This window comes from Schistocerca serialis, chromosome 3, assembly GCF_023864345.2.
Source record: "Schistocerca serialis cubense isolate TAMUIC-IGC-003099 chromosome 3, iqSchSeri2.2, whole genome shotgun sequence".
Lineage (NCBI taxonomy): Eukaryota > Metazoa > Arthropoda > Insecta > Orthoptera > Acrididae > Schistocerca > Schistocerca serialis.
In genome coordinates, this window is record NC_064640.1 from 307724261 (window position 1) to 307746415 (window position 22155).

Below are 22155 nucleotides of genomic sequence, written 5' to 3' on the forward strand. Positions count from 1 at the left end.
TTCAGCACTATTTCAGACATTAGTCAAGTCCATGCCACACCATGTTGTGACACTTGTGTGTATTTGCAGGATCCCTACATGATATTAGGCAGGTGTACCAGTTTCTTTGGCTCTTCAGTGTATTATGAATATTAAACGAGTTCAAATTTGAGCGAATAGTAACTGTGCACAATTGTGTCTGGGAAACTATCAATGGAAACTGAAATTCTCTTTACAAATTATGATTGAATTGTGCTGAGGTTCCTGGTCTTTCATGACACTGCTCTACTCACAGTGTGTCTTGGCAGCTAAAATTTCGACATTATGATTTGTTAGGTGTATTCTTCCTGTATAAAAAAGTTCATGACACATTTAGACCTGTTGGATTCAACAGTTCCCTTGTAAGTTTTTGAGACTATTTTATCTGGTACACATGCCTTCTTCTGGTTCCTCCCGTGTGCAGAAATAAGCTTGTTGTGTATACTGTATAAGTCATTGATTGCATGTGTTTTATTCTTCTTCATGCTTCTTCATGCTTGTTACTTGCAAAATTCAGTATGTAAAACTTTAAGGGAATGATTTTTATTTTTGATGAGATGACATCTCACACTTCAAATGGGGTTCTGCCTTCTATGTAGAGGATAACATGATTTGCACTGACATAAAATTCCTGTTTAATATCAAAGTCTTTGCATGGATTATAAGTTGCTGTTGAGTGATTAGCTCATACATCTTTTTGTTTCATAATCATCAGCCACATCCAACAGCGGACCCACACTGAATTTATTTTTCACTTAGGTAGGGGAATAGCCTTTGGATTTATTTTTAATTGTATTTTACTAATTAATTATTGCTGAGCAAGTCATTATTCAGAAGTGACAGTAGTGACAGAAGCAATGATACTTAGGGATTAAAAATACAAATAACTTGAACTGGAATGATCACTAAATAATTTTGTGGGGAAGCAAACCAAAGACTACAATTTACTGGCAGAACATTTAGAAAATGCAGCAGGTCTACTAATGAGACTGTTTACACCACACTTGTCTGCCCTCTTTTGGAGTAATTCTGTGCAATGTGGGATCTGCATCTGATGGGACTGACAGAGGACATCAAAAGGGTTCAAAGAAGGACAGCTCATTTTGTATTATCGTGAAATAGGGGAGAGAGTGCCATGATCACGATGCATGAATTGGGGTGGCAGTCATTTAAAATGAAGGCATTTTTCATTGCAACATAATCTTCTCATGAAATTACAATCACTAACTTTCTCCTCCGATTGCGAAAATATTCTGTTAGCACCCACCTATTTAGGGGGAAATGACCACCAGGGTCAATCAAGGGAAATAAAAGCTCACACAGAACAATTTAAGTGCTTGCTTTTCCCGCGAGCTGTTCAAGAGTGGAACAGTAGAGAAATAGCTCAAAGGTGGTTTGATGAACCCTCTGCCAGATAATTAATTGTGAATGGCAGAGGAATCACATAGATGTAGATATAGTAAATGAAGAAAAACTGTATTAATGATGAATGTGTTGGATATGTTGTGTTTATCTTTCCTTATCATTATTGAAAACATATGATTCAATTTCCTTTCTGTGTTGTACATCTGAAACTTGAAATTCCAGGTTGCTGGTTTGAGAAGAAATTATGTACCTTTCATGTTATTTGATGTATTTGTAATTCATAGAATATGACGTTTGAGTGGAAATATTAAGTGTTGCATTAACTTTCTTACCTAGAATGAAATTGAAAAAAGACAGAGACCAAGGGGCTCAGTTCACCTCGCTGCAGCTGTTATATCACCAAGTGATGAAGACAGTAACACTTTCACTGTCAATTCAGCTAGTGGTGAAATGTTCAAGCTGAGGGCAGCAGATGCAAGATCACGGCAAGAATGGGTTAATAGGATACGTGCTGTAGCTGAAATGCATACAATGGCTATAGCTCAGGTACATCAGCTTTAAATTTGTTGTTGTTGTTCTTGTTTGTGTGGTGCTTTTATTGAATAGCTTTTTCTTTGGAATTCCTATCCGTTAACTATGTTGGCATTAATATTGGTAACAGGGATTTTTTTTCCACTGCATAGCTGTTTGTTGTTTGTTAACATTAAGTGATTGAGTTGCTCCATGCTGGTGCACAAAACTTAAGGATGAAAGTAAGGACAAAAGTAACAATGATGTGCCATTGCCAAGTAATATAGCTCAATGGAACTTGGACCATAAATAGAAAGAACTGCTGCAGTGTAGTACAAAAGGTAACTGAAAGGAATATGCAGTGAGACAAATGGAAATAATCGGTAAGGAGTTCTCATGGTAGGGCATTCCATTCATGTGACTGTGCAGTTGACAACTGCTGGTTAGTTATTAGTGCATGTAGATGTGCTCCAATACATTTCAACACATCACACATATGCTCAATGGGATTTCAGTTGGGGAGAATGGGCAGGTCAGTTGATTTGTTGAGTATCCTGTCATTCCAAGAGCTGCTCCACCTGTGCAGTTTGATGAGGTCGCATATTGTCACCCATAAAAATGAAGTCGGGGCTGTATGCACCCTTGAAAAGACACAACCTCTGCAACATTATGCCTCCACACATTAAAACATGGGAACCGCCAAAATGGTCATGTTAGACAATATTCCTGTATTCATTACATGTTCCCACCTCTTACCGTATGGTGCTATATCCAGCATAGTCGAACATCATTCTGGTGCTCCAGCTTTTATGATATGGGGAGGCATAATGTTGCATGGGCTTACTGACCTCCAAATCTTTGAAAATAGTACACTCATTGGAGTACATTGTGACACTGTACTCCTTCTACATGTGCAACTTTTGAAGGGTGCTTTTGATCCTGACTCCATTTTTATGGATGACAGTGCACGACTACTTTGAACAGTGCAAGAGGAGGAGCTCTTGGAACGAGAGAATATTTGGTGAATGGATTGTCCTGCGCGTTCCCCTGGCTTAAAGCATATCAAGGATGTGTGGGATGTGTGGGATCTGTTGGGAGACATATTGCAGCATGTCCACGTGCACCAGTGACCATCTAGCAGTTGTCAATTGCACTGGTGGAGGAATGGAATGTTACCAACCTTGTTTCCTGCATGGGAGCATGTTGCAGAGCATGCATTGCCATTCATAGCGATCACACAACCTGTTAAGAACCATGTCCTGCCATTTGTAATGTCCAGGGGACATCATGAATCACAGCGACTACAGTGTTTTATTGTCTTTGACTGAAAGTTTCATTTCTGTTTCACCTTATTGTATATTTCTTTTAGTTCTCTTCTGTGCTAAATTTTAGGAGTTCTTTCTATCTATGGTCCAAGTTTCATCAAGCTATATTACTTGGTTGTGACAAATCATGCGAAAGTTGCATTCATCCTTAATTTCTGCACACCACTACAGTAGTAGTATGTGGGCAATGATAAATAAAAAAAAGTAACTTGTAAATAAGTTGAAAGTTGAGTTGAAGAGAGTTCATGGGAATTGCATCAGTGCTCAAGACCACTCATTACTGATTAAATGAATTTAAATGTGGTACATAGCACAAAAACCTGTAGATTTGAAACATTATAAATGCCAAGTTTAGATTTCTTTTGAAGAAATATTTGATAAAAATTATGTTATTAAGATAGAGTACCATTAAATTAAGAGTAATGATAGTGTTGACATATTACATGTGTCATGTAATAACTTGTATGAAATGCTACATTTGGAGTAGTTGAGTGTAATGGATGCTGCATTTGTTGACTTGTGTGCACAGATGCTCAAGAGAAGGCCATTTTAAAATCATGTTACAGCATAATTCTAAAGCGTTTGGTATCTTCTGTGATTGAAGACAAAATGTAGATCTCCACTACACCCTGAGATTCAATTGCCTTCAAAACAAGGAGTTAGCAATTGTGAAAGTGCACAATAAATAAATAAATAAATAAATATTTGATTGGTGAGAAAAGTGAAGGCAACCTATTTGTGTAATGTCCTTTTAATTGACTGTGAATAATGGTAAAACAGAGGCTCTTATTTCAGAGTGTTATGGACTGCCTAAGTGATTGGTTGAAGCAGAAATGACAAAGATTAGCACCATGACCATGTCAGCTTTCACTGCAACCACTATGACAGTAAAAGTGCAGTAGCTTGGCTTTTAAATAGTTCGCCCTCACACAGTACACCAGATTTGTTTCTATGTGACTATTTTCTGTTTCCTTCTAAAAAAGAAGTTCTTTGTGGACATAAATTTTTGGTCAGCAAAGAGACCAGTTTTGCTGTAAACGAGCACTTGCACTCAACCTGCCCAACATTAATTTTCTTGTAAATGAAGTGCTAATTTAGTATAAATTAATGTAATTTAGAACACAGCCTTTAATTTTGTCACCTGGAAGAAGCAGTTTTGCGATTATGAGCAATTGCTCTTACTGAAAACTGCAAATGTTTCCCATTGTTATTATTCATACCATTTGTGCAGCTCTGTGATGAGAGGTATTTGGCATATGTATAAAACTAAACAGTTGATTATACATTTTCATGAGAGTTTTTAAAGCCTCATTATGACATCTTGGCAAATTATAGCTGTGTTGTTATTTGTAGAAACATTTTGTTTTTGTGGCACAGAGTAATCCACCATTACCACCACGGGAGCACATTTCCCTTGTACATGCTCCAGCACCTGTTTCACAAGTGCAGTACTCTCTAGAGCTGCTTGATGCATTTGCTACGGTGCGTGATCACATACATCGTGCAGAACAGTCTTGTCAGCTTATGAGCCAGGAAATTGAGGAGCTACCAGCTTCAGGTAGGTACCTTGAAGAAAAAATGTATGAGCTTCAATCCCCCCCCCCCCCCTTTTTTTTTTTTTTTTTTTAAAAACCATACAGTATAGTTGGTTTTTGGGTCCACCAATCAACAGCCACCATTCTGTTACAAATCTGACCATGATCTTACACACAATGACTGTCAAATATAAGTTATTATCAAATATCACCTTTTTTTATATTTGGTTTTGAAACCCTCTTTGATTATTCGGATATCCAGACAATAAAATGATACCAAGATGCAATTCCATGATTGAGATCAAAATTGGGCAGAGGCAGGCTACTCACTGTTGATGTTGGTGTTCTTGATCACATTAAACTATGTATCATGCTGAGGTTCCTGGCCTTTCATGGCACTGCTCTACCATTAGCCATTCAAATTTGCATATAGGGTGAAGTGAAATTCACGCACTTGGGCTTCACAGTGCGGTTCCTCACATGCCAGTGACAAAAACATGTCTCTCACAAAATTTCATCTGGTGAGTACATCCGGCAGAAAAATGACATTAAAGAGTGGCAATCTGGCAACACTGTAACCACTTGTATGGTAACTACCTCTGCCAGCTCGTATTGGTTGTGCTGTACAGTTGGTGCAGTGGATAGTTTTGGGTTAGCATGCAGGAGGTCGAGGGTTTGATCCTAGGTTAAGGTACATGTTTTTTATTTGGTAAATGTAGTCCAGGTGGTACGGTATCTGGCATCTTGATTGTCAACAGCGATTGCAGCAGGTCCTCTAGAAAACATTTGCACTTACGTACTACAATTGTAGAAATGGAAGGTTGGTTAGCTTTGAAAGAAGCCCTTGGCGTGAATTTATTCACATTACTTCATCTGCTAGAAGCGAAACCTGTTTTCCTTGTACCCTTCTCCAATGGTCCCATAGATTAGTACCAACTATTATTCTTGTCTCCTTGAGGTCCATTACATTTTGTTAGGGACAGTAGGACTAGTAACATACTTTGAAAATAATGTCCAAAGTTGGTTACTATTTGTTTGTGTTATCACCATGGTCCCATTAATTGTGCCTTTCACCAAGCGAGGTGGTGCAGTGGTTAGCACGCTGGACTCACATTTGGGAGGACAACGGTTCAATCCCGCGTCCAGCCATTCTGATTTAGGTTTTCCGTGATTTCCCTAAATCGCTCGAGGCAAATGCTGGGATGGTTCCTTTGAAAGGGCATGGCCGACTTCCTTCCCTGTCCTTCCCTAATCCGATGAGACCAATGACCTCGCTGTGTGGTCTCCTCCCCCATAAACAACAACAGTTGTGCCTTTCAACATTGAGTCTGGTAACCGTTTGCTGTTCAGTGTGTATGTCAATACATTATTATTATTATTATTATTATTATTATTATTATTATTATTATTATTATTATTATTATTATCATAATCGACGGGATTGTGGAAACATCACATCTGTTACCATTAGGGAAACAGTGTAATTCAAAAATGAACATTTCACAATTAGCGGTGTCGGGATGAATCATGCAGTATAATATGTGTCAAAGGGATAATGCATGTTAGGTGCAACAGCATGCAGGACTGATGACGTGTTTGTACTGCATGTGCTATCCACCAGACAGGGAGTAGTTGCGAGTGGAGTAAAGTGCCTGTGACAGACTGTAATGTACATGTGTACATGTACCGAATTTTCTCATTGTAGACCTCTAAACCAGCGCGACAGACATATGGCATGCACAAACGATGAGTATATGGCTACGTTTCTGTTCCTTGGTGCATCTGATAACTGGACTGGTGTTCCAACTCACAAATATGCTGTTAGATATCCTCATCGATGCCATCCAGATAAAGATGTGTTTCGTCGTCTGGAGCTGCACCTTCGGGAGTTAGGCTCTGTTCTTCCACAATCATGTGTCAGAGGTCTTCCACAGACACACCATACTCCAGCTACTGAGGAAGCTGTTCTGGAGGTCATACATCAAGAACCTCAGCGAAGTACACATAGTGTAGCAAGACAGCTGCATGTCTTGCAACACAAGGTCGTTAACACGCTGCACTACCATGGGCTTCACCCCTATCATTATGCTTTGATGCAACACCTGCATTCCGCAGATCGCCATCAGCAGATGCAATTCTGTGAATGGTTCCAACAACAAGAATTGGTAGCACGTGTTCATGCTGCTCTTGTTACTGTGGATGCAGCTTCGCTGCAAAGGGTCAAGAGCTGTGAGATCTGACGGGTTTTGCAATGTTTGGATGTGCAGGGAGGTCGCTTTGAGCATCTGTTGTTCTGAGGACAACGTATTCTTTGTGAAGGTCATACGGTCATTAATATGAGCTTTATTATTGTCACCGGTTGCTAATGTGCGACATCTGAGTGCTCATAGTACATGTAGTAGAAATGACAAGTAGATGTTGTGTTATTGCACGGTGCTATCATCTTTAGTATCTCAAAACTGATAATGTTTTTGTAATTATTCTGTCCTATGACATGTCATTTGTTTCAACTGTCTGTTTCTTACCTGTCTAACCACGTATTTATAATGTTCAGCATTACAAAATGTTGTAAATTTAGGATACATATGAACTAAGAAACGGTGTATGTTAAGTTTGATACGTCAGAATGAAATTAGCAAATAAAAAAAGTTTACCCCAACCCAGCATCGAACCCTCGACCTCCTGCATGCTAACCCAAAACTCGATCCACTGCACCAACTGTACAGCAGAACTAGTGTGAGGTGACAGGGTTAGTTACTATAAATATGGTTACAGTGTTGCCAGATTGCCACTCTTTAACGTCATTTTTCTGCCGGATGAACTCGCCAGACGAAATTTTGTGACAGACCTTTTTTATTGCTGGCATGTGAAGAGTCGCGCTGTGAAGCCCGAGTGTACGACTTTTGCTTCACCCTGTATATGCAAACTGAAATTGTCAACCTGTCATAATTCCTCCCATTATTGTTAATAATGCACACCTATCTTTCTTAGAAGAAAGATGGAGGATGGGATTACAGATGAATCACAATCTAAGCAACTGGGTTCTCTATTTTTGGTTCTCTATTTTTATTGATTAAACTATTTTTTTGTTATTTGTAAAAGATATTTTAATCCTTTTTTAGTGTTCCATAATTTTTGGATGTTATTGTCACAGTTAACTACTTTGTGAGGAAAATGTTTTAGTGTATAAGTGTATATTTGCTTATTTACGGGGGATGCATTACATTTGAAATAAGCATAAAGGCAAGTTCTTATATTCTACACTTCTGTGATGGTTTTGAAAGTGGGCAATCATTGTGGAAAATATTGAAGGAAAGACAAAACAAGACACTTACAGAAGAAGCAAGTTGTCCACTTCTTGATAAACTATATCTGCTTGATATGTTTAATACTTAATTGTGAGCTACACACTCTGAATGGTCCTATCATTTGCCAAACTATTTCCTATTGTTTCAAATTTTTCTTATGTTTTTGATATTCCTGTCAAGTAATCTGAATTTTGTTTTGCCTTGTATATCTGCCTCTCGTAATATATTTTTTCTTCTGGTAAGAGGAGGCCATGCATGATGTTTCAAACTTTGTATGCCTTTAGTAGGCCATTAAAACAACATAATGTGCAAGTAGTAAGGTGCACTATTCTGGCAATTCCGAGAAAATGCAAGAGAAGTTTTACACATCTGTTACATAACTGACATCTCTGTGCAAAGGTGCCAGTCATAAGAAGTTGTTGTGGTCAACTGGTTAGCATTCGTGCTTTGCAAATGGGTCATGGGGGAGGTGACAGTTTGAATCCCTGTGGCACTTAATTTTTTAATCAATTTTTTTAATCACTGGTCACAATATTTAATTTATGTGAAATTTCAAAGGTAATATAATGAAGAGGAAAAAAGGAAACATGCATTTTCATGAAGTTGTAGTGAATTTTGATATGTTACTTGACTATTTACTATTTGTAGTTAAATTTTCAAGTACAAGTGACAGGCTTGGAAAGCCCAAGTCAAACCTCGATAAATAATTATGCGAATGATGTTATTCACATTCAGTAATATAGTAGGTCACAATTTGCCAGACCACAATAGTAATGTAGAATTACTCGTCGGGTGTGCTCTACACATCACACATTGCAGGATGGTATTTGTCTTACAGACATGGAAAACGTAAATTGAAACTTCATGCAAATAGTTCTTGCAAATAGAAGTTTTTTTTTTTTCAAAATGTCATATAAATGAAATAGTGTGACCAGTGATGATAAAAAAAGATTAAAAAAGTTAGCGGTAGCAGGACTCGAACCACAGCCTCCTCAGCACACAATGACTTCTTATAAGTGGCACCTTCGCACAGATACATCAGTTACATAGTAGACGCGTAAGACTTCTCTTGTGATTTTCTCAGAATTGCCAGAGTAGTGCACCTTACTATTTGCACATTGTTTTTTAATGGCCCAATAATGGTGTACAAAGTCTGAAGTAAATGTGTGATCCCAATGTCGTGGCCTCCCCTTGTGAGTAATACTTTGACACAATACATATCTTATATGAAAACTTTGTTGGTTTTGACAGGGGCCCTGAGACACAATGATGAAATGTTATTACTCCTGAAAGCAACAAGTGTAGCAACAGTGAACTGCTTACGTCAGTGCCTTTCAATTCTGGAGCAGCAGCAGGCTGCTGCTTCCATTGCAGCCAATAACTCGAAGAGGCATCCACCTCCAAATCGACCAAACAATTCTCATTTTGTGTCGTATGCAGAAATCAGCACAAACAAAATAACAGTGCCAGCTGCAAATAGTGGTGCCTTAACATCAGTCTCTACAACTTCATTGGAAAGCAATACCAGCAGGTCTGGTACAAGTGCTTCATCTCTGCCAGACTGTGTACCATATAGACAGACGGGCTTCATATCATACCTGGAAGCACCAGATGAGAAGGAAGGGTATATTATCATTAAAATTTTTATGGTCTTAAATCAGACACATTTGTTAGCTCTTAATGTACATTGATTTCTTTTCTGCAGTGCTGAGCTCTCAAACATTAATTTCAAAATTTTCTTCATTTAGGAATATTGACAGATGATAATGTTTACAAATGTAAAATTTCTCCTCAGCTGGACATTTACATACTGTATTTAAAAATTAATTGTTTGGCAAAAATATATTTTCCAGTTCGTTGTACTTTTTTAGTATTTGAATGTTTTTTTATGTAAGAAATGGTTGGTAATTATGGGAAATGTTGGTAGTTTTGTGCCAATAATTGGCTCAATCAAACAGTTGTAAGAAATGTAGCATAATGTCATTCCATTTCGTAATTTTTGTGTGAGGCCTGGAAATTGTGTGCAGAAAAGCAAATACAACTCGTGAAGGATTTGTAAATGTTCTCTCTGTCTCAGTAAGGGCATATGAGTCTTGTAATAGGTGCTATCCAAGTATGTTCATGTTTCACTAGGCCTATCACTTGTATACATTAACCTGCATTCAGTCAAGCAAGATAATTTTAGTGTTGACATTGTATATAATTGATTGAAGAACAACAAAAAGCTTCATTGTTCGTGATCCATAAAATAAACTCTTGCCGCAGATCTTATTGTAAGGAATGTGTTACTACCACTGCCTTCAAGTGCCTGTTAAATAGACTTTTTAACAGCCAGATAACATTGTTTGTTACGCCATATTAGTTCCATCTGTGTTACCAAACAATGTTTGCAATGTTCATATGTGTAGTGCAGGAAAGTGCACTGGCAAATGAAATACAAAGCTTCTTGGCAGATTAAAACTGTGCCACCACTACATCACCTCCTACCTTACAAACTCCTCAGAGGTTCTCATACGTATCTCGCAGTATGACTGAGTTCTAAGGGTGTACAGTTAATGATTATGACATTGGAAACAGTACGTAAGATTAGACCACTATAGCCAAAACTTCAGGCTGTTGAATCCTGTTTTTATGTTGTGAGATACAACTGGCATATTGAAAGTGAGAATTAAGTTATGTCAAATTCACATTAAAATTCTTTCCCGTTCATGTTTAGTTGTTTTGTGTCTGACAGGCGTGCATGAGTGTGTGCGTGCGCGCACGCCTGTTAACTGATGATTACTAATGCCCCAGAATGTGTCCTATCAACCAATACTTTCCTTTAGTCAAGTTGTGCCATTAATTTCTCTTCTCCTTAAGTCAATTCTCTACCTCTTCATTAGTTATCCAGTCTACCCATTTAGTCTTCAGCATTCTCTTGTAGTGCCACATTTCAGAAGCTTCTATTCTCTTCTTGCCTGACTTGTTTATTGATCAAATTTTACTTCCACGCAATTCTTCACTGCAGACAAATACCTTCTGAAAAGACTTCCTAAAATTTCAATTTATGTTTAATATTAACAAATAACTCTTTTTCACAAAAGTTTTTCTTGCTATTTTGTATGTTGCATTTTATATCTTCTTTACTTTGGCCAATGTCAGTTATTTTGCTGTCTAAATAACAAAACTCACCTACTTTTAATGTCTCATTTCAGAATATAGTTCCCTCTGCATCACCACATTTAATGTGACAACATTCCATTAACTTTGTTTCACTTTTGGTGATGTTCATCTTATAACCTGTTTCCAAAATACAATCTATTTCCTTCATCTAAGTTTCCAAATCCATTTGGTGTGTTTGATAGAATTACATTGTCATAGGCAAATTTCAAAGTTGTCAAGTCTTCTCCATGAACTTAAATTTGCCTTTCCAAATTTCTCACTTGTTCTGTTTGCAACTTGCTCAATGTCAGTTTGGATAACATCATGAAGAGGCTACAACCAGGTCTTGCTTACTTCTCAGCTTCTGCTTCCGTTTCGTGTCCTTCAACTCTTACAACTGCAGTCTGGTTTCTGTACATATAATAAATAACTTTTCACTCCCCCACAGTTTATCCCTGCTAACCTTTAGAAACGCTGTAAACACAGGTTTACTTATCTCCAACCAATTTTCTACAATAAATCTTAGTCATTATTGTCTCACTGTGTTCCTACATTTCTGCACAAGTGGAACTTTGCTGAGATCAGGTTCTAACACTTTCTTCTCTAAATAACTTGGTTCAGTGTTTAGCCACTATGTCATATTGGCCGATAACATACATGTACCATTTTGTAAAAAAAGAAAAGGAAGCAATAATATATGGCACTATGAAATTCCAGGATGAAAATATCACCAGTATTGTTCAACAATGTGAACCATAGATTTGGCCATAGTGGACACTAAGTTGGTCACATGACTATGTACAGTCCCATCCCAGTTTGAACTATTGCACATTTGTTTCCTCACTGTGTGGTTGTGGAAAGTGATTATGGAAAATACCTTTGTTGGTAGCTTCATCGGCTTTTTGGTAGCATCATTCAAGTTGTTGTTGTTGTTGTTGTTGTTGTTGTTGAGGAGGAGGAGATCCAATGATGATGAAAAAGGTGACATAAAATGCAAACAAAATGTTAATGTTGACTAAAATCACGTTGTGCTAATTACAGCAAGAGGGATACAATGTTCAGTATCCATCCAGAACAAGAAGCAAGTTATATACAATAAATATCCTGTAGATGATACGGGTAAATGTATTGTTCTGTTTCTATTTCTGTCATGATATGAACAATGAAAAGAAATGCCAAATGTGTGAAAACTTCACAGGTTTCGTGTGGAAATAAGATGCCTAATTTAATATATTTTTTTTTATTTAAAGGCATATCACATTAAAGTTTACACAAAAATGAAGCTTCAGAATTATTCAGGTGAAACGTGGATTCATGGACATTACACTGTCAATAAATGTTAACTAATTGACAGTGTACTTGGAGTATATTCAAACAAAAGTGCCAGTCATTGTTTAATTGTTGTTCCACACAGGGTGTTGATGTATAGATGTTTAGTGTGTGACTGTACTCCACTTGTAAAAATATTGGAGTGTACACTATTACTCTCGCCTCTCCTTGTTTCTCATATGTAAAGATGATGGTACTGACACCCTGGCCAAGCCTTCAATTTGTTTTGTTGGCTAGTAACGATAATAACAACAAAAAATACTAATACAAATGATGATGATGATGATGATGATGATGATGATGATGATGATGATGATAGAGCAAGAATGCATATAGATTACTGGAAAGTGTTGGCGTGGCCTATTATTTGGAGCCAGTCCGACATTTTCCTGAAATGACTTAGGAAAACCCTATCTGTTGTTATTTTCCATACTGTGACCTTTGTGTGTCCTGATTGGACTGTCTTTTTATTATGTATGATGTCTTTTACTATATATGACTCTGTATGACCATCCTGCTGAGCACATGTATCTCAATCACAGATGACTAGTGATAGTTTTTAGGGTCCAAGCAAAACCCTAGTCTTGGTGCTCTAGTTCTTCAAGTTGAAGTAAATATTTGCAGTGGTTACCAGTATTGCCCAAGCTGTTTTTAAATGAGACTGGGAAGGGGGACAGATGTATACCATATTTAATATTTAGGTAACTGTTTTATGCAGTTTCAGATGAGCAGAACAACTAAACATGTTTCCATTGAATGATGTATGCTAGGGGCTTTATTCATTTGAAACAGATGTGATCTTATCTTGGAAAGTATTGTGGCAAATATGTTGTACTAAATTGTCTTGCAATGATTTTTTTCACTGCTGAGCTTAACAGTTCTTCTCACAGTAAAGTAATTAATATTATGAAGTGAGGTTTGTTAGTAAGACTTCATCAAGTATAGAAGTTTATGGCCACAATAGTTTTTTAAAATTTCCTGGAAACTGGTTTTGTTCTTCCATACAGTAGAGCGTTGATTATCCAAATGTCAGTCAACCTGATGACTGCATAACTGAACTGTTACTTGCTCGTACATGTCACCCTCCACCCTGCTACAAACATGGATATATATGTTGCTGTTTAGAAGGAAAGATCACAAGGAGAACCTCTATCTTGTCCCATTCTCCCGAAAAGGCAGTTCAGTTTAATGCAAATCTTGGAGGACTGTCATATTTCAAAGCAAGCATGGGCTGATTAAAACACTTTAAGTAAAGACACAGCATTTGTGAGCATCAAATAGAAGGAGAAATGTATCTGCTTGTTTTTCAGCAGCTGATTCTTTCGAAATCTAACTAAGAGATGTATTGAGGGAAAAATATGGTGCTCATGAAGACATTTGCAATGCTAACAAAACTGAGCCCAGTTGGAAAACTTTGACAAGAAAAACTTGTGCTTCGTGTTGTGAATTAGAAGGTGATGGTCCTAAAATAAGCAAGGGTCGTATAATGGCTTTAACTTGTGCTAATGCTGCTGTTATCCATTGATTGCCTATGCTCGTCATTGGTAAAAGTAAGAAATGGCATTGTTTCAAAAATGTTAATATATCCGCAATGCCTGTTGTTTGCACCCCACAGAAGCATGCGTGGATGGATAGTACAATTTTCACAGAATGGGTTATAAAAAGTTTCATAGCTTCCATAAAAGCACAGCAGTTAAAGAACGGCAAAAGGAAGAAAACATTACTGCCTCGAACCCAGCACCAACTCATCCATCATGCGATACCATAAACAAAAAGGACATAACCTCCTTACTTCAGCTCTTGGATCGAGGCACTGTTGAGACTTTCAAATGGTATTGCAAGAAAGAATTGTTACATAAGTTATTGTTAGAAATAGAATAGAAGAGGAAGGAGAAGACAGCCTGTTAAGAAATTGAAAGAGTGTTGCTTTGAAAGATGTGTCCTACACAATTGGAGCAGCATGGGATAGTGTAAAGGAACAGAGTTTAAAATAAGCCTGGAATAAAATTTTGGGTATGGTGGAAAGTTTTTAAGAGTCTAATTGGAAATGATGAACAGAATATATCTGAAATGCTCAATATGCTGAAAAATTCAATTACCATGAATGGAATGAAGGTGTTGAAGAATGGATGAATGTTGACAATTTAGATCCAGAGTGCCAAATCGTGCAAGATAGTGAAATTGTAAACTTTATCACTGATAAAACTGATGTCACCAGCATCTCAACTACTGGTGGCCCAAAAAATGTGGATGAAAATATACGAGCTGCTTCTGAAGCATTTACATATTTAGTTACTGCCTTGCAATGGTTTGCAACTCAAGATGAAAGTAACTAGTAAGCGCATGGCTTAGCTGCTTGTAAGCAGGCAGGCTTGCTTAGTCAGGAAAAATTAAGGATTTTCTAAGTATTAATTCTATACATATGTCCTGTACATATAAAATGCATATGTATTATATATTTTTTCTTTACTAAGCTGTACTATACATATTCCTATTGTACTTGCCTTTGGGATAATGAGAGATTAATGTTGTTATAAATATATGTAGTTTTTATGGGTAAAACGGTAAATAAAAGTATACAGTTCCATTGTCAGAATAAACCGGTTTTTCGAACATCAGTGTCCTCCAATTAGTTTGGATAATTGGTGCTCTACTGAACTTTGTATTTGTGATTCTTCAAAATTTGATCTGGCAGCTTTTTGCTGTTTATTACTTTATCACCACCACATTTGTTGTTGGGCTTATCAAGTTGTCTCTTGGATTTATGTTTAAGGTATTGCAGTGACATGTAGTGTTTGTGAGATGTGTTTTATTTGAGTAATACATAAAGATTGACACCCCCATGTACGTGTGCAAACACCCCCCCCCCCCCCCCCCCCACCGCTCTCTCTCTCTCTCTCTCTCTCTCTCTCTCTCTCTCTCTCTATCTCTCGGTGGTGTGAGGCTTGTGTGTCTCTACCATATGGGTAGCCATTTTGTAGGTTCAGTTGCATCAGAGGAGTACGTTTTGAGGAGCCATTACAACATATAGCTCCTGATGTTCCTGAATGGCTGACTAATCATAACTTTTAACTTAAACCATCATGCCCTTGTTGTGTTAATACTGCAAAAAGCTGAAAAGCAAAGGGAATCTACAGCCATCATATTTCATGGAGCTATAAAGCTTTACTGTATGGTCAGGTTGACTGACATTTGGATAATCAACGCTCTACTGTATGGAAGAACAAAATCAGTTTCCAGGAAATTTTAAAAAACTATTGTGGCCGTAAACTTCTATACTTAATGAAGTCCTACTATGTTGTACTAAATTGTCTTGCAATGATTTTTTCACTGCTGAGCTTAACAGTTCTTCTCACAGTAAAGTAATTAATATTATGAAGTGAGGTTTGTTAGTAAGACTTCCTCTTGGAAAATATGAGGTGTCTTCATAAAGTATTAAACCTTCAGTGGTCAGAAATACATTTATGCTTTGGAGGCACAGAACTCTAATCCCCTTCAAAGTAGTGTCCTTGTTAATGCACACACTTTTACCAGCACTTCCGCTATTGTTGGAAACACTTCTGGAACACACTTTTGGAATGGTGATTGGCTGGACCGTAGAATTCAGCGTGATGTAGTCTCTTGACTCAAATCATTTTTGGGGTGTTTTAACCTTAGGAAGTAGCCAAAATTCACATGAAACCATGTCTGGGGAATCGGTAGTCTGATTAACCACAGGAATATTGTGTTTGCTGAAGAAAGTCTAAATCAAATATGCAGAATGGGCAAGTGCATTATTATGATGAAGCTGCCAAGCTTTTGCTGCCTACAGCATCATAAAGGCAACAGAGGACCTTGTGGTGTGTTTGTTTGTGATGGTTGGGCCTTGTGTTGTGTACTCATATTACACCACTCCTTGAGAGTTCAAGAAACTGACTGACATGACCTTGACATTGCTGCAGACCTGTTGTACTTTCTTTTTCCTCGAGAATGTCGGATGTTTCCACTGTTGCAACTGTATCTTGGTTTCTGCATCATACCCATAAATCCAGGTTTCATCATCCATGATCACAGTGTCCAGAAAGTTAGGGTTACTGTTTGTATTGTCCAGTGTGTCCCATGCTATTTCCAGATGGTGGTGTTTCTGCTCTATTGTCAGCAGTTTTGGTATGAATTTTGCAGATGGTCTTATCATATACAAACTGTCGGTCAAATTTGAATGTGCCAATCCAATTATTACCCCTGTCTCATTTGTAAGTTACCATACACTGTTACAGTTGATGTCCATGACCAAAGTCTGCACTTGCTCAATGACATTGCCAATTTGGCTTGTTGAGTGTCTGCCTGAATGTGGTTCACTGTCTATTGATATTTAGCAGATTTGATTCAATTGTATCATTCCTTTATCTGTGAATTGCTTGTGACATTGTCCATGAAAAATATGTTGAATCTGGCAAATGGTTTCCAGGTGGCAAAAGTTAATGCAGTATTTCTGCCAATAGTTTTCTCATTTTACAATTCATTGATATGTGATGAGCATTCAATTCATGTCCCCTCTTGTCGTCCAACTGTCAGTGACTGATGCTTTCTGTTGATGGGGAAAAAATTCACGAGTGCATGTGGCATGTGAATGCCTCTCACCAAATCTCTGCTGAAGAAAGTCCCCTGCACTTCGTTGGCTTACATGGGAAATTTGAAGGTTTGATGCTTTTTGCATGCACCTTATATTCCCCCATTCAGATCTGTGGACAGGGTTTACTTAGGAAGGATGTTGTCATCTGGAGGGGAAAAAAAGAACTTGTGTTCTGTGGGTCAAAGCATGGAATGGTAAGTGCCTTAACAGGTAATAAAAATGAAAAAATAAAAGACAGATTGTCGAAGTTTCATATAGTGGGAATTAGTGATGTGCAGCGACTGGAAGAATAGGACATTGGGTCAGGTCAGTACAGGATTATAAACACAAAATGAAACACTGCTAATGTGGAAGTAGATCCAATAGTGAATTGGAAAATAGGAATGGTGTAAGCTACTGCGAACAGTGTAGTGAGTGCATTATCGTAGCCAAGATAGAGGGGAAGCCAACACACACCACAGTAGTACAACTTTGTATGCCAACTAGCACTGCAGATGCTGATGAGATTGAAAGAATGTATGCAAAACATTTCCAGGGCAGACGTAAACTCTGATCATAATCTATTGGTTATGAACTGCAGGTTAAAAATGAAGAAATTACAGAAAGATAGAAAATTGAGGAGATTGATTTGAGAGTTTCGAAGGTAGAAGTAGGCAACAATTGACAGAAACAGGGAGGCAGAGCAAAAAGAGAACAAGACTGCGTAGCTTTGAGATGTGAAAAAGTGAAGGTAGCAGAGGCTCAATTAGCCAAAACAAAAAAAAAAAAAGAAGTCAGTAAAAATACTTGGATAATCCACAAGACAATGAATCAATTACTGACAAGAGAAGATATAAAAATGAAGCAAACGAAACAAGCAAAATGGTATACAGACGTCTGAAAAATGCAATTAACAGGAATTGCCTAATTGTCAAGCAGGAATGGCTAGACAAGAAATGTAAGGCAGTGGGAACATCTGTGAATATGGAAAAGATAGCTACAGTTTATAGGAAAATTAAAGGAACTTCTGGAGAAAAAGAAGCACCTGCTTGAATGTTAAGAGATCAGATGAGAAGTCTGTTCTAAGCAAAGGAGGGGACTCTGAAAGGTGAAAGGAATGTACTGAGGTTTCATAAAACATAAGACAGTATTCTAGTAATGCTCATTGAACAGGAAATAGATTGAGATGAGTTGGGAGATATGACACTGTGAGAAGAATTTGACAGAACAGAGGAAGCTTGAAGTCAAAATGACCCCTGGAGTAGATGACTTTCCCTCAGAATTATTGAAATCCTATATAGAGATGATCATGACCAAACTATTCCACCTGGTGTACAATTTATATGCGACTGCGAAATACCCTCAGACTTTGAGATGAATTTAATAATTCCATTTCAGCAGAGGGCAGGTGCTTGCAGTTGTGAATATTACCAAACTGTCAGTGCAGTAAGTCATGGTTGCAAAGTGCAGTTACAAATTATTTACAGGAGGATGGTAAAACTGGTAGAAGTCAATCTTGGAAAACATCAGTTTGGGTTCCTGAGAATTGTGGGAAGCATAAGGCAATACAGACCCTACGACATGTAAAATAGGCAGAAGAAAGGCAAACTTATGTTGTTATCATTTGTAGATTTGGAGAAGGTTTTTGGCAGTGTTGACTGGAATACCCTCCTTGAAATTATGAAGGTAGCAAGAATAAAATGCAGGTAGTGACAGATTATCTATAACTTACATGTAAACCAGACTGCAATTGTAATAATAAAACAATGTGAAAAGGAAGGAGTAGCTAAGAAGGGAATGAGGCAGGGTTGATGCATCTTCCCAGTGGTATTCAATCTGCACACTGAGCAAACAGGAAAGAAAACCAGGGAGAAATTTGGAAAGGGAATTAAGATTCAGGAAGAGATTGTAATTCTGTCAGAGACAGCAAAGGACTTGAAAAAGCAGTTGATTGGAATGGGTAGTGTCTTGAAAAGAGGCTATGAAATGATCATCAACAAAAGTAAAACATGAGTAATAGAATGTAGTAAGATTAAAGCAGTTGATGCTGACAGAATTAGATTAGGAGATCAGCTGCTGAAAGCAGTCTGTAAGTTCTGACAATAAGATAATAGAATTGTTTCAAAATTTAGTGCTACTTGAGAGTGCTGGAGATGAAAAACTAACAAAGAGGTACGGAATCAAACTTGGGGGGGAGGGGTGATCAAAAGAAGGGACCAGTTAATAGGACACATCCTGAGGCATTCAGGAATTGTCTGTTTGGTAATGGAAGGAAGTGTCTTGGGTATGGGGGAGGGGCTGATTGTAGAGAGAAACAAAGGCTGGAATACATTACGCAGGTTGAAACGGATGTAGGTTACGGTGCACATGCAAAGATGAAGAGGCTTGCACACATTAGACTAGCATGGAGAGCTGCATCAAACCAGTCTTCAGACTGAAGACCACAACAACAATAACAACATAAAGACTGTACTGCTGTTGCCATCTAAATGTAAGTGTATAGAACAATAAGAAAGATGTCGATGATGGCAGAAAACTTCGTAAAGATACATACACATGTCTACAGATTGACTCATCAAGTAGAGAATAAAAGATATTGTAAGGAATGCTGTTCCAAAAGGTAATTCTATTTCTGAAAAAATATTGGGTTAGTCAGTAATGACTTCGTGTGATGTCTTACATGGTTATCAGTAACTCCTACCTGGCATGGAAGAGAGGCTAGGTGCTGGTGCTTGAATATTTCATATACTTTGGTGCAACATTGTTTGTACTGTAAAGATTGAGTGAGTGCTTAGCACTCGACAGATGTTGCAATTTTTTTAGATACAAGGAATTAACCATATGAGACTACAGGTAAACTGATAGAGAATACTTAACAGCACTAGTGAATGAATTAGAAAGACTGCATGAAGCCTACAATAATTTTTAGTCATATCGTGGTGGAAGATCTATCCAAAAATTTTAGGAAGCTCTGGTAATAAATAAAGTCAATGAATAGGTCTAAAACTGCTGTGCTTGTCTTCTGTTGAAACAGAAGACAGGAAACAGCAACATTAAGCTTTAGAAATGTATTTAAGCACGAGGAAACTACCATATCAATGTTTCATTGCTGCAAGGACTTATAAATGAGAGAGATGGTTGTAAGCGTCCTCTGAATAAGTCTGTTTGTTGATGATGCAATTGTGTAGAGGAAAATCTAATTGCTGGATGGTAAGGAAATGCAAAACAATTTTGAAAAAATTGCCACTTTGTCTAGGCAGCGACAGTACTCTTTAAATGTGGATAAATTCAGGACAATCCGTATACTGTAGGGAAAATTAATGGTGAACATCTTGTACTTGTCATACCATATAAGTATTTTGGGGTTATACTAAGAAGAAAAATGAAATCGGAGATCACTTAAAATCAGTGTTATGGGAAGGTAAATGGAAGACTCAGATTTGGTGCAGAGATTCTGTGAAAGTGCAAGTGCACCTGTAAATCGAATTGCTTAAAAAACAACAGTATGACCAATTCTAGAGTACTGCTGCTATGTTTGATGTCCTGATGAAATATATATGACAGCAGGCATGGCATAAATTCAGAGACAGTGTAGTTCATGTGAAAGTGTAACGAGAGGTGCTTGTGGAATTTGAATGGAAATCGTTGGCAGAAAGTTGGAATAGTTCTCAAGAGACCCTGGTGAGTAAATTTAGAGAACGTGAGTTTGAGGAAGATTATTATGCTACCACCATCATGTACCTCATACAGAGATCATGAGACTGAGATAAAATAGGTTAGGGTCAGTACTGAGGCATGTAAGTGGTTATTTTTCTCTTGTTTAACCTACAAATAGAATAGTGTACATAATCGTTAAAATGGCTATGAATTACTCATGCATGGTAAAGTGGTTTGTAGAGAATGTAGATGCAGAAGTTTTTGTAGACATCAACTGTGTAAAACTTAATGCGCATGTGGAGGCCTGCTTGGGCAGAGTATTAAGTACTTCTCATCAAGATGGTGGCAATTTTGAAATGTTGTCACTCCTACATATTCAAGAGGGTAAAAGTATCTTATAATCAATGAAGCCCCTGTTTCACTGAAGTCTGTTTATCTCAAGGTACCTTGCACCTGATTATCTACTGACAAAAACTAAGAGTGGCTTGAGATTATCAAATTATGGCAGCACTGTGCGTCACAGTACATTTTGTGAATAATATTGTTTTTTGGAAGGATATTATATAAAGTATTGCCAATGTGCTGGAAGAGGAATGTGAAAAAGAACTGTGGCAGGAGAAAAATGTAACTTAAAATGTGAGTAGTGATTTGATAAAAACATTTTGATTGTAATGCTTAAAATAATTGTGCTTCCAGAGCACATCAAAGTGGGTTTAATGGGGCTGAGTGTGAGAGAAAATCTATTGAAACAAAATGAATGCACTGTTTCAAACTCCAGCAGTTCAACGGCATTACTCTAGCATATCAAGGAGAGGCAGCTTGTAGAAAATGGAGCAAAGTCAGTCATGGAAGAGTTACCTGTTTGTCCTTGAAAGTTTACTTTTGTAGTCATGAGACTCGTATTGTATGAAATAATTTGCAGCCTGTATAATTTGTGGAAAAATAAATGGATAAACTCACTATGGCAACTCATGTAAAAAGGCCTACACAGCACTATAGCATTTGTTACTCACAACTTCATTTTATCTAGTTGTGATAATGATAGTTGGGAGGGCTGACTTTTTTACATAGACCCAACCAGGTAATGCTACCAGAAACTTCTGTTTTTCCAAGTGCCCTTGCATTAAACTGTGTTACCGTTTACACATCACCGGCCCAGACCTGTACAACACAATTTACCAAAGTTTGTCCACCACCTTTCAGGATCCAGCTTTTCCATTGCCACACAGTGATCACTGGTAGGGTCAGTGGAATGTCAGTTCCACCACACATGGAACTTGCAACCGTGGTTTCTCTCTGTATTGTCTATCGATTTTGACAACACCTAGTTGTCAAGTCTGTCACATCTGGAAGCACTTCACAAAAAACGTCAAGGA

General features: G+C 37.6%; 1 protein-coding gene across 4 annotated transcripts in view; it reads left to right on the forward strand.

The window, feature by feature from the left end:
* LOC126470102 (oxysterol-binding protein-related protein 11-like) overlaps positions 1-22155 on the forward strand; it is a 197960-nt gene that overhangs the window by 59711 nt on the left and 116094 nt on the right. For all 4 annotated transcript variants that reach the window (XM_050097675.1, XM_050097676.1, XM_050097674.1 and 1 more), the window contains 3 exons: positions 1720-1929; positions 4596-4776; positions 9313-9685. In XM_050097675.1, the coding sequence (XP_049953632.1) occupies positions 1720-1929; positions 4596-4776; positions 9313-9685 (764 nt within the window). The remainder of the gene's footprint in view (positions 1-1719; positions 1930-4595; positions 4777-9312; positions 9686-22155) is intronic.